Below are 11,640 nucleotides of genomic sequence, written 5' to 3'. Positions count from 1 at the left end.
ATGTAAGTCCCTAGGTTAATCTTTTATCAAATCACTTCTTAAGATATAAAATTGATCAAATTACCCTTTAAGATATACTTAATTATCAAATCGTTCATTCTGCATGCATGATGCTAGGATTTTTAATGAAAATTAAGGCATGCAGGCGTAAGATCATTACATACCCAACAATTAGCTCCATGAGTATAGAAATGCCACTATAGCTTGACAAAGGGCAAAAAAAAAAAAAATTACAATTTTTTTGTTTTGTTTTAAGAATCGAGAAAAGAAGAGTAATGCTAGAAAATTAAAAATTATATTTTTATCCTACAATTTTCAAAATACTGACGTAACAGTCCCAACTAATTTTTTAATTTGTCCTTATAAATAAAAAATAAAAAATTAAGGATTGGTTTAGATTCTTATGTCGGTGGGATAGTTTGCGAATAATTCTTCGTTTATTTCGACGTAAAATATTTTTCATCGTAAAATATTTTCGACGAAATCATTTATCAGAAAAAATAATTTTTCTAAAATATTTTCTAGCGTTTGGCTAGTAAGAAAATATACCAACGGTGTAAAAACGGAATCCGGCAACCGTTGCCAAATTCTGGCCATACTGGTCAAATTCTGGCTAGTTTGGCTGGAATCTAGTCCACCGGAATCAGGCAAAATCGCCAGATGTCAATAGAAATTTTCAGATTCCGACCAATTTGGCTAAAATCTGGTCCGCCAGAATTTGGCGATGTCACCGAATCTACCCTGTTTAGCCGGATTCTAGCAATCAGATACTAAAATTCGGGAATCTTAGGCGGTAGACTTGAGTTATCAACAAACTCCAATGTCCGGAGGTGGCGAATTCTTACAAACGTGCATGCAAGAGTGAAGAGTTTAAATCCAGAAAACGATTTACGGTTTTCATCGTTTTCTAAAAATTAATTGGGCTTTTACGGTCAAACTGAAAATAATTTTCAATAACCATTATTTTCGCCTCCACCAAACACCGAAACATTTTTCAAAAAACATTTTATGCCGAAATAATCTGAGCATAAAAATGCTGATAGTTTTTTTTTTTTAAAAACTCATTTAAGTAATTTGGCCCCAAAATTTTTGGGGCAGAACCTGACCTGCTGGGCTCACATTCATGGCCTTTTAGCAACAACTTATAGCCCAAGATTAATGGAAGCAGGCCCAAGTGTAGCCGTACATCCTTGATCCTTCACAACAAGTTATAGTGAAGTTACGGTCCAGATCATGACAAATCATCAAAAAAATGGAGGAGAGAAGCGCGTGCGCCGCACTATCGGTCGACCATTCTCAGCCGCCTGTGAAACCCTAATCGGATTAATCCTCATACAGACACTCCCACTCTAGAACGAAAAGCAGGAAAGAAAGGTGGAGCTTTCTTTGTCACTTTCTCGAAAAATCCCTTTTCGAATTTTCTCGAGAAAATTAAATTAAAGAAGACTAGTTTTAATCCCTTTCTTTTAGGAAAATTCTCTCTCATTTAATAAATCTCTCTCTCTCTCTCTCCAACGCATTTGGATATCAGCAATAATAACGCAGTCACTTGGGGTTTCTTTCTCTCTCTCTCTCTCCCCCTCTAAAATTGTCTCTATTTGGCTGCCTAGATGATACAGGAAAATTGATCGATGTTCGAATTTTCGCTATTCGTTTTAGTTTTGAGCAACTGTAACTCTATTACTAGATAGCAGATTGTGTTCTTTGATTGTCTTGGAAATCGAACCGATCCTTAAAAGAATTTTCGTGGTTGTTCTAACTGCCAATCACTATTTTCCCTGTGATTTTCGTGGCAGCCAACCAGTGCGCTGAAGTTTCAAATTCTTGTTTTAGTTTCTGATTTTTGATGATTTTCTGTCTAATTGTTGGTTAGCAATGGCGGACGAGAAGGTCATCAATGGCGTGGCATCTGACGGTGTCGACGATCAGACGGGGGAGAGGTTCTACGATCTCGATCAGCGCGGCGACAACGATGCTAGGGTTTCGGACCTGGCCAAGAAGATCGAGTCCCTGGAAATCGAGAAGCTACAACTGGTCCACGAGAACACAGAGACCAAAGAGCGAATCAAGAAGTTGACGGCGGAGATCGAAGAACTGAAAAATGACTACGCATGGAAGAATGAGAAGCTTGGAGAAATGGAGAATGAAATTGAAAGGTCCAATGAGGCCAAGAAGGCTCTTGAGGTGATCGCCGCCCGAGCCGTGGAGCTGGAGTCGGAGGTCTTGAGGCTCCAACATGATTTGATTTCGGCAGTGAGCGAGGGCGAGGAGGCGAATAAGGAGGTGATTGAATTGAAGAGGGAGGTGGAGAGTTTGAAGAAGGAGAAGTTGGAGAGTGAGAAGAGAGTAAGAGAATTGGAGAGGAAAGTTGGGGTATTGGAAGTGAAGGAAATTGAGGAGAAGAGTAAGAAAGTGAGGATTGAGGAGGAGATGAGGGAGAGGATTGATGAGAAAGAGAGAGAGATTGGTGGGTTTAGGAAGAAGGTTGAGGATTTGGAGTCGTTGATCGCCAAGAAAGGGGTTGAATTGGAGAAATGGATGAGGGAGAAATTGGGTTTGGAGGCATTGGTGAGGGAGTCAGAGGAGAAGGCGAAATCAGTGGAATTGAAGTTTTTTGGATTGCAGAAAGAAGTGGAGGAAGCAGAGAAGGTGATCAGTGGGTTGAAGGAGAAGGCGGTGGACGCGATTAATGGGAGCGTGGATGGTATAAGGGCGAGAGTTGGTGGAGAGAACAAGGGTTTGAACTTGGATTGGCCAGTGGTAGCGGCAGGGTCTACTGGTGCTATTGCTTTTGCGGCTGCTGTTGCGTATGTGATTTACGTGAAGCGGAGGTGATGGCATTACGGAGATGGATAGAGCATGGAGGAGAAGGTGAGCAGGATGGAAGTTAGGAGTTCGGATTTATGGATTAACAATGTGTTTCAATTTTGTTAGGCATAATATGTTTTTGCTTGGCTTTGGTTTTGAGCCCATGAATCTTTTGTTAGCTGTGATTTTGAAGTGTTTGTTGTTGCACCTGTTTTGTTGGGAAAACTTAAGTCATCGATCGATTCTAAAGGCATTACAATGATATAGATTAGAAAAGTTACTACACATGATTGTACTTGGTATGGTTGTATGCTCCAATAGGTATATTCGCCCTTCAATTTGGTTGCTGTCGTGCGTATTTTTGGTAGTCATTTGATATTGCAGTGTTTATAGTCATCAGTGGTGCAATTTTCACCATGCCAAAATGCTTGGATATTAGAATTTATGTATGTATTTAATTGGCTTCCTCGCAGTGTAATTTGTTTCTGGCCACTTGATGCCCTTTTCAAGAAGCTTATCCTGTATGAATCCATCTCGTCAGTGATGATAATGCCCGCTAATTTCAGTGACTTCAACCAATTCTCTTTCAACTTTGGTGAATTCCAAATTCTGGAAAAACTTAGTTTGGGGTTCTATATGATAGCTAGATTGTGAAAACTGATCTTCAATTGTGTATTGCTGGTTTTGGTCTGCGTACTTGTCAATTCTCTCTGGTAAAATTTCAAGTTCATCTTCTCATGAAAGTGAAACTTCAGACGATTCGTATTCAATCAATTTGATCCATTTTGATCATACTCTTTTGTATGGTTTAGACAGGGCCTTCCTTTTTCTTGGAGATGGAGACTTCCCTTGGATCTTTTGAACATTTTCTACTCATTTATTTGTTAGGAGATGTGAAAATCTACATCTCATCATTTTTTGGTTGTCAGTTAAGTTTGATGGATTCTACCTGGTTTTGATCATCTTGTTTGGAGTTTAGTTGGTGGCTTGTTGTCTCTTTCAATTCTGTTTTGTGTAGTTGACATCCATGTCAACATCTGAGAGGATATTGTTTGGATGGATTTGATTCAGGTTATAAATCTTGTGTAAGCTTATAGTTATAGGGAATTTGTTTCTTTAAAAATGTCAGACGCCAAAATGGCATGGTATCAACCTTTTTTTTTTTTTTTTTTTTTTATCTCGAAAAACCAGTTTCTATAATAATATGCCTTTCAAGTTTTAGGATAGAAATTTCTTACGAATCAACTTCTAATATTGACATGTATTCCTTGCACGTTAGAATCACGTTTTTCCTTTTTTTTTTAATTGCATGTATTTTTCACATGCTTTTTTTTTATAGTTTAAGACACATGGTGCTTTTTATTGCTGGTTTGTATAAGTTCTGAAAACTAGTTTGATGGAAATTTGTGTTCAACCACCCATCCATTCACATACGATTTGGACTGCATGGGGTGGGAGTGTTTTTTGTTTTTTGAACCTCAAGTGTAATTTAGTTTTTTTTTTTTTTTTTTTTTTTTTTTTTTTTTTTTAAATTTATTTATTTTTAACTTAAAGGTTATTTTGGATAAAATATCAAAATTGAAATTGAGGTCCCGTTTGTTTAAGCATAAAATATTTTTAACTAAAAACATTTTCCAAAAAGAGTGACTACTATTCGTTTGCAACCCTGAAAATTGTTCAAAAAATATTTTTGGCGTTTGGCTCGTATGATGCATCGAAATATTTCTTATATTTTCATATAATCTAAAGAGTTGCGAGAAAGAGAGAAAAGACGAAGAGGAGATGTGCAGGAAGAGAATGTGTGAATAGAAGGCCTTCGGGGTAGGATGGAGATTTAGTGCAATTATTTGTTCATATTGCTTTCAATTTAAACAGGCAATTGTAAGGTTCACCAGCTCGGGTGAGTGTTTAGGCAGCTCAAAACTTGCTCAGGTAGGTAGGGATGTTCTCACAATTTTCCATCTATCTTCATTTATTTATGTAATTATTTTTTTCAAATCTACCATTTAATCTGTAATACCGTGAATTTGAAAAAGAGTTAAGGACAATAAATGAACAAGAATCGGAAGAATAGCAGGTCTGAAAGCTGAAATACTTTCTAGTGTTTTACTTTCAAGCTTGTGATTTTCATTTTCTCTTCTACCTTTGCTCCTTAAATGAAAAGGCTAGAAATATAGGCAAAGAACCAGAGAAATATAAAACATGTTCCGTCGGAATAGCCAAAAAAAAAAAAAAAACATGTTGGAAAACTAGATGGATGCATACATATATACATATATATAATCAACAACAACTCCATTAAAAAATAAATTGAAAATAGAAATGAATACACCCTTGTGTTACCAAGAAGCTATTTTGTACCATCGCCAACAAATTCTTGACGACAATCCTCACACTAAAAACAGAACAATATTTCTTAAGAAAAAGAAATAATATGTAAAAAAAAAACACACTCCACGCTCCACACTCCACACACAACATATCTGAGCAGCTGCGCAACAAATTTGGCTTTCTTTCCAGCCACTCTCCACGCATTTCATTCATGCAGATTTTGTAATACTTTAAGACTCGCCCTCCAACCTTCTTAGTTTAACTGCTCCATCCCACCACATTCTTTTTTCTGCACCACAATTTTTGCAACATGAGTTTACTGATTATATGATTTATGTTTCAAGGACAAATTAAAACACAAGTTCAGATTAGATACTGAGAGTGAGAAGCACTTTCTTCACCCTTCACAGAAATCTTTGTGCTAATTTCGTTTTACTAGAATACACCCTTGACTATTCTATTCTATATAGATCTGAGCACATTTTCTAGAAAAAACTGAATCATTTAAGGCAAGACCAGATACATCTTTCAGCTAGTGGCCACATGAGTACTGGTTATCATGGAATCATAGTTTTAAGCATGTAATAGGCAAGAATGTTGTAACTGTAAGTTATGATAAAAAGCTTACAACTATTCTCCAGCTATTAACAGAATTTAGATAGCATAGCATGAGTGTTGTATTACTACTAGTTGAGCTATTTTCTCCAACGAATATAGCCTTAAATTTCTCAAGTGCATTTCAACTGGTCCTCTATACATAGAAACAAAAAGTAATTTATAACTTCTTTTACTACCTTAAGGTGGTTCCTAAACAACTTCATTACTTATACACGTTCAAAAAAGTTCTCTCTTTGTATATACATCTAAAGAAAATAATTATAACTTGGAAGTGACAAGGTCCTGCATCTTTCAAGCTAGGTCAAAGTATCAGCTCTTAATGAAGTGCCTCACAAGCACCTTGCCGAATTTACATGTCCATGAAACATAAGAAGAAATCCATAAATTCTCTCCTTGGAACCTCAATGAAATAAGAAAAACTACTTGTCTAACATTAGAAAAACTAACACAGCCAAGACCAATCATAGCATATTCCCTGTTCCACTTGCAAGGAACAACATATTCAGACTGATACATGCCAAGATAACACTAAACAACCATCAGCAATTATTTACTTCTTCAATCTGAAGTGAATAGCTGCAATCCCAAAATTCTATCTGCTTACCTAAAAATGCTTTTTAAATATTCAATTTACACAAATAAATCACTTTATTCATGGAAGTTAGTGACATTGTAATTTTAGAGAGGTTCTACAACACACTGCCTTAGTCCCTTCTTTTCTTTAATAAATATTTTTCTATGAAAAATTAAAAGGAAAGAGTACATATATCCCCCTCAAACTACCGCCCAATTGTCAATGTCCCCCCTAAATTTTTTTCAATAAGACAAAAATGTCCTTATAAATTTCAAAAAACAAACTAAAACTAAAAATAAAAAATAAAAAACGAAAATTAAGAAAAAACCAAAAAAAATATAATTTTCTGAAGATATTTTTATCATTGGGGGAAATTAACATGTTTTGGTAATTTAGGGGGGACATTGACAATGAGGTGGTAGTTTGAGGGGGTTATGTGTAATTTTCCCAAAACAATAATGCATGAAAGTCAAAGAAGTCAATAGTTAGGGAAGCATATATTGTAGTTGCTTATGCTTCCTGGATGAAATAGCAATTTTCCTCTAGTTAGAGTGGTTCTCTTATGGTTGTTCTACACCTTGACTATCCAAGGTTTAGGGTTAATATAGTGAAAAGAGGCATATTGCCTGTGATTCTCTGGGTCTGTGCTTAATTGAAGCTTTGACACGGTCTACACATTGATCAAGTAGGATTCGTCTAATTGTACAATATACATCGATTGTTAAATGCTTGGCCCAATGAGGTGTAGACTTGCATTGTGTTTAGGGAAGCCTTCACGCAACCCAGTCCTATCCTATTAGATACTCATCTGCAGTTGATCCTAAGTAGCTGATCTATGCAGGCTATGATTTGGTAACTTGTACCCAAAATTCCAATGACTTCCTCGTTAATTTGAAAGAAGATTAACTTCTTAATTTGATACATAAATAAATATAGGCAAATATTGAAATATACCCTGATGTTTCAGATATAAAATCGTGAAATGGTGATGCAGCTCTACTTCTGTGAGAAATCTGCACACTTCAATATAACCAAATAGAGTTTTATAACCCTTTTATACCAGGTTATGTTAATTGCATGAGGATAGAGCTGTAATACTGGAACTTGTGATATCTAGTCTAATATGGATTGACAAAAATACACAAGATTGTCTAACAAAGCAGTGGTAAATGTTTGTCCTTTAAGGGTAGCTCAATCGGCTAGAAAACGGAAAGAAGTGCAAAACCTATAACTGTGTATGATTACCCCATAACATCATTTTATTCCAACCAGAAACAAGCACCAGATTCCACCTTCAGTGGACCCAGTTAAGAAAAAGAAAAAATTTGAAAAATTTAAACAAAATGATTTACCAAAAAATTATTAAGGATTTACCAAACTCGAGACTTGAATAACAAATTATACATAAATGAAATGAAAGTTTCTACTTGGTAAATCAGATACCTCACTTTGTGAATAAGTTGATTTAACAAGATTGTAAGGTCAATAAAGCAATCAAACTCTCCTATGAAGCATGAAACCATCGACTATCAGACAAGTACTTAAAAGTGATGGGCACATTTGATGTCTACCAAAGAAAAAATAAGTTAGAATGAGTAAAGGTCATCTTGGTTATTAAGAAGTATAAAAAAAATAATAAAAAAATATATATATATATATATACAATTAAGAAAGATTTTACAGAATTAGTTCCTTCTTGAGCCAAAGCTTTGAATAGACTATTTCGCTTTGCAAGAAGTTTCCCTAGGATCCTAGTGTTTGTTTCGCCTTAAATATTCTATTAATGAGTCTTTAAAATTCACGAGAAACGGTAATGGAGTATTGTCACTAGTCGGTGTGTCTTTGCATAATTATTGAGAAAGAAATAGTGACCCAAGAATGGTTTCAGAAAGAAAGGGGCAGGAGGGGGGCAACTCTGACCTTGTATTTGAAATAAGTCCTCACTTTTTCTTCCCGTGTCTTGTATTTCTTGAGAAACTTAAAAGCAAAAACAAAAAATCATTGCTTCCTATCCCTTTTCCAATCAATTATCTAAAATTAGTCGAGAGCTCATTTAGAAACTAGTATGGCTATCGAGTTAGAATATTGCAACTAAAAACTGATACTCATTTCATGGATACGACTTGTAGAGGAGATAAATACTTGAGAAGTCTTCCAATAAGGTTTTCATATAATACATTGGAATATCACTCGGCCCTAAAGTTTAAACCTATAAGTTTGAGCTCAATTATGTTATCTTAATCACTTATACTTTTGAGTACCATCCAATGTGACACTTTACCCATCACATTCACATACATATATACTCTAACAATTCACAATCAATCTGACGTCTAAGTAGGCTATAAACAAGCAAAAGATTCACCTAATTTTCAACATGATTAACAGGATATTATGAGTAATGCTACACATACTCCCACTTCTTTACACCCATTTCTTCACATCTTTAGGTAGCTTTTAAAACCACAGTTAGCTTTGATATGGATCTTTATTGGATTTTAATCTAGTGGTGGTTTTAAAAGCCACCTAAGGGTGTGGAAAAGTGGGAGTGTGTGTAACATTACTCGGATATTATTGATACCCCGAGAATGAGTTTCTACAAGAGTTTTATTCACCTTGAGTTATCTATCAGAGCAGTGCAGGACTTCAAAAAGTCCACAGCAGCTCCTCCAAGAAGTTGGTTGCACGGTGCGTCGAGACACAGAGATAATATGCTGTCAATAAATTTGAAGCAAGCAATCAGCCATTCCAACAGAAAATGGATAGGTTAACAAAAATCAAGAAAGAAATTCAGAAACCATTAGATCTAGTCCTAAGGTACTAACCGGATTTCCTGTGCTTTGGGGAATCTCAGTCTTGTTGCCCTCTTCACCAGCATTACTTATGTCAACAGCCGGAGCATCATCCAACGGCTGCAATGAATCATTAATATTTTCCTTTGATGCCCCACCAACACTCGCATCTGAAGCCAGCAGTGTTGTTTCCTCAATTCCCTTTGCGACCACATCTGTTGCCGCCTCAGGAACTCCACTATTCTCATCCACGGCCAGCAATGTTGTTTCTTCAATTCCCTTGGACACAGTATTTTTTAAAACCTCAGGAGAACCATTTATCTCCTCTGAAGAGAGAAAATTTGTCTCCTCAATCCCATTTAACTCTTCGTTAGCCACAACAGAAGAAATTCCGTTAGTCTTATCCGAAGATAGGGAAGCTTTCTCTTCCTTTTCCTTCGATTCCAATCCAATAGAATTATCAACTAGTTCTTCTAGACCTTGATTGAAATGGTACAGAGGCACAACAGGCTCAGCATACTCAGTAACTGAGTCAGAAACCTCTTTCTCCTCCTCCTCCTCTAACTTTCCTGAATCAACCACCTCAGAACTCTTCTCATCTTTGTCAAAACTGCTACTTTTCAAAACCGAATAAAATTCATCCACAGACTCAGAATTCCCATCAACAACAATTTCTCTCTCGGATTCAACCACAGCTTCGACCGCCCCAACATCCTGAGTTTTCACATCCTTATTATATTCAGCCTCAAGTTCCACTTTCTGGGTATCCTCTAATTTTCCATCTGAAGATTCAACCACACTTTGCACCTCCCTATAGTCTTCCTGTAAATCTGCTTTCTGGGTCTCCTCTATTTTGCCATTTGAAGGCTCCTCCATTTCGTAATCACTTGCAGAAGTCACTGATACAGCAGATAAAGTATACCCTTCTTTGACTTCTCTTCTCCAACTAAAACATGCTGATCACCAACATCTACTTCCTTCTCACTCCCTTGAACTCCTGTATCAGTTTGCCAAAAAGAATAATTTAAAAACAGAAAAGCAGATTGATAAGAAATAAGTCAAAACTCCGAGAACTTGAGAGATACGTATCAAGGAGAAAAAAAAGAAAAAAAAAATCCAAGTTAATACCTTGGAGTTGAAAATTAGGTAGAGAATGGTTGGTGGGGTTTTTCATTTTCTTGACAGACTTTACTGCTCTCCGTCTCTTTGTAACTGATCTTGAAGGCATGGCTGACTTGACTGGTTGCTTTACAAAGAACGGTAGATACAATAATCCCTCTCTCTATCTCTCTGTCTTACTCTTTTGGAGATTTGATGCTTAAACGGTTTTGAAATTGAAACGGTGGAGGAGGGAATGCTATGCACGACATTGGAGACTCCGAAGGGGCGGCATTTGGGGAAACGGCTCCCAAGAAAAAAAAAAAAAAAAAACAAAAAACCACGGTGTGAAAATGCATTAGCCAAGTAGGTTTCTCAGGTCCGTTTAGATTCACGGTTTAAAAAAAGTACGATTTAAAAATATGAGATTTAAAAATATAATTTTTAAAAATATAATTAAATGATCGGTAAAATTACAGTTTGACATTTAAATTATATGTTAGTCTATAAAATTATACATTTTTAAAAAAGAACAATTTTGTATGTGATTTGAAAATATAGATTTCTGCATTTTCAAATCGCAATTTTTAAACGATTTATTTTCTACAATTTAGTTTCAAATTGTACTTTTTGCCTATGAAATCGCAATTTCAAACACACATTTAAACTAACAAGCCACCTGCAAACAGATTCGAGCTCGGCTTAGCTAAGATGACTTGACTTGGTCTCTGTTTATTCAATAAATGAGTCGATCGTGAATACAAAATTATACTCGATTATTTAACAAGACATACTTTGTAACACCCAAAGAATTTATTGGGATGATTAAGAATATTTTGGTATTAATATTGATATTAAGTTAAATAAAATATATTTTATGTTTTTAGTTTAGTTTGAGAAGTGAACAGTTTAAATAAGGCTAAAAAAGAAATGAAATTTTTGGTGCTTTGGAAATTTTCAAGAGTTTTGTTTTAAAAAAGAATAAATAAATAAAAATATTATATAAATAAATAGACAAATAATAGTAGGTTCCAGATTTGTATTAATTATTGTGCTAGAGTTTGGTAAGTCCATGTCGAAATGGACTTGATTTTAGTAGCTGGAATAACTTGGATTTGTAAACTCTAGCTAGTTCATGTAAGCACTAGAAAGAGTAAGAAAATATATGATATTCTCTTGGGTGGGGTCCGAATGAAAGATTTTATTTCACTACCTATTGGCTATTGTTGTGGACAACTAGACGTGTACTCTATAAATTCCTCAAAAAGAAAACTGAAGCTGAACCCACACAATTATGAAGGATTCACGCTTGCTGTAGAACCTTCAACACCTATTTGAAACTCTTTTTCTTCTCATTCGAGATATTGTGAGAATGAACCTACTGCTGACTCTAATGAGTTCAAATTAAAGTAAAAAAAG

The 11,640-nt window shown here is 35.5% G+C and overlaps 2 protein-coding genes across 3 annotated transcripts; one reads left to right on the top strand and one right to left on the bottom strand.

The window, feature by feature from the left end:
- The first annotated feature begins 1,231 nt into the window (after positions 1 to 1,231).
- LOC133861417 (peroxisomal and mitochondrial division factor 2) lies at positions 1,232 to 3,093 on the top strand. Of its 2 annotated transcripts, none has more exons than XM_062297210.1 (2): positions 1,232 to 1,374; positions 1,874 to 3,093. In XM_062297210.1, the coding sequence occupies exon 2, from the start codon at positions 1,876 to 1,878 to the stop codon at positions 2,833 to 2,835; it is 960 nt and encodes a 319-aa protein (XP_062153194.1). In that variant the 5' UTR covers positions 1,232 to 1,374; positions 1,874 to 1,875; the 3' UTR covers positions 2,836 to 3,093. The 2 variants fall into 2 exon arrangements, with proteins under 2 accessions (XP_062153194.1, XP_062153193.1); XM_062297209.1 differs by lacking the exon at positions 1,232 to 1,374 and adding an exon at positions 1,381 to 1,554.
- A 5,853-nt stretch (positions 3,094 to 8,946) lies between these two features.
- On the bottom strand, positions 8,947 to 10,524 carry LOC133861415 (uncharacterized). Its single transcript, XM_062297205.1, has 3 exons — positions 10,252 to 10,524; positions 9,157 to 10,120; positions 8,947 to 9,045 (listed from the first exon to the last, which is right to left on the bottom strand). The coding sequence occupies exons 2-3, from the start codon at positions 9,997 to 9,999 to the stop codon at positions 8,953 to 8,955; spliced, it is 936 nt and encodes a 311-aa protein (XP_062153189.1). The 5' UTR covers positions 10,000 to 10,120; positions 10,252 to 10,524; the 3' UTR covers positions 8,947 to 8,952.
- Between the last annotated feature and the right edge of the window lie 1,116 nt (positions 10,525 to 11,640).

The sequence above is a fragment of the Alnus glutinosa genome, chromosome 2, assembly GCF_958979055.1.
Source record: "Alnus glutinosa chromosome 2, dhAlnGlut1.1, whole genome shotgun sequence".
Classification (NCBI taxonomy): domain Eukaryota; kingdom Viridiplantae; phylum Streptophyta; class Magnoliopsida; order Fagales; family Betulaceae; genus Alnus; species Alnus glutinosa.
Note: the sequence above shows the minus strand (reverse complement) of the source record. Positions and strands in the feature narration are given on the sequence as shown.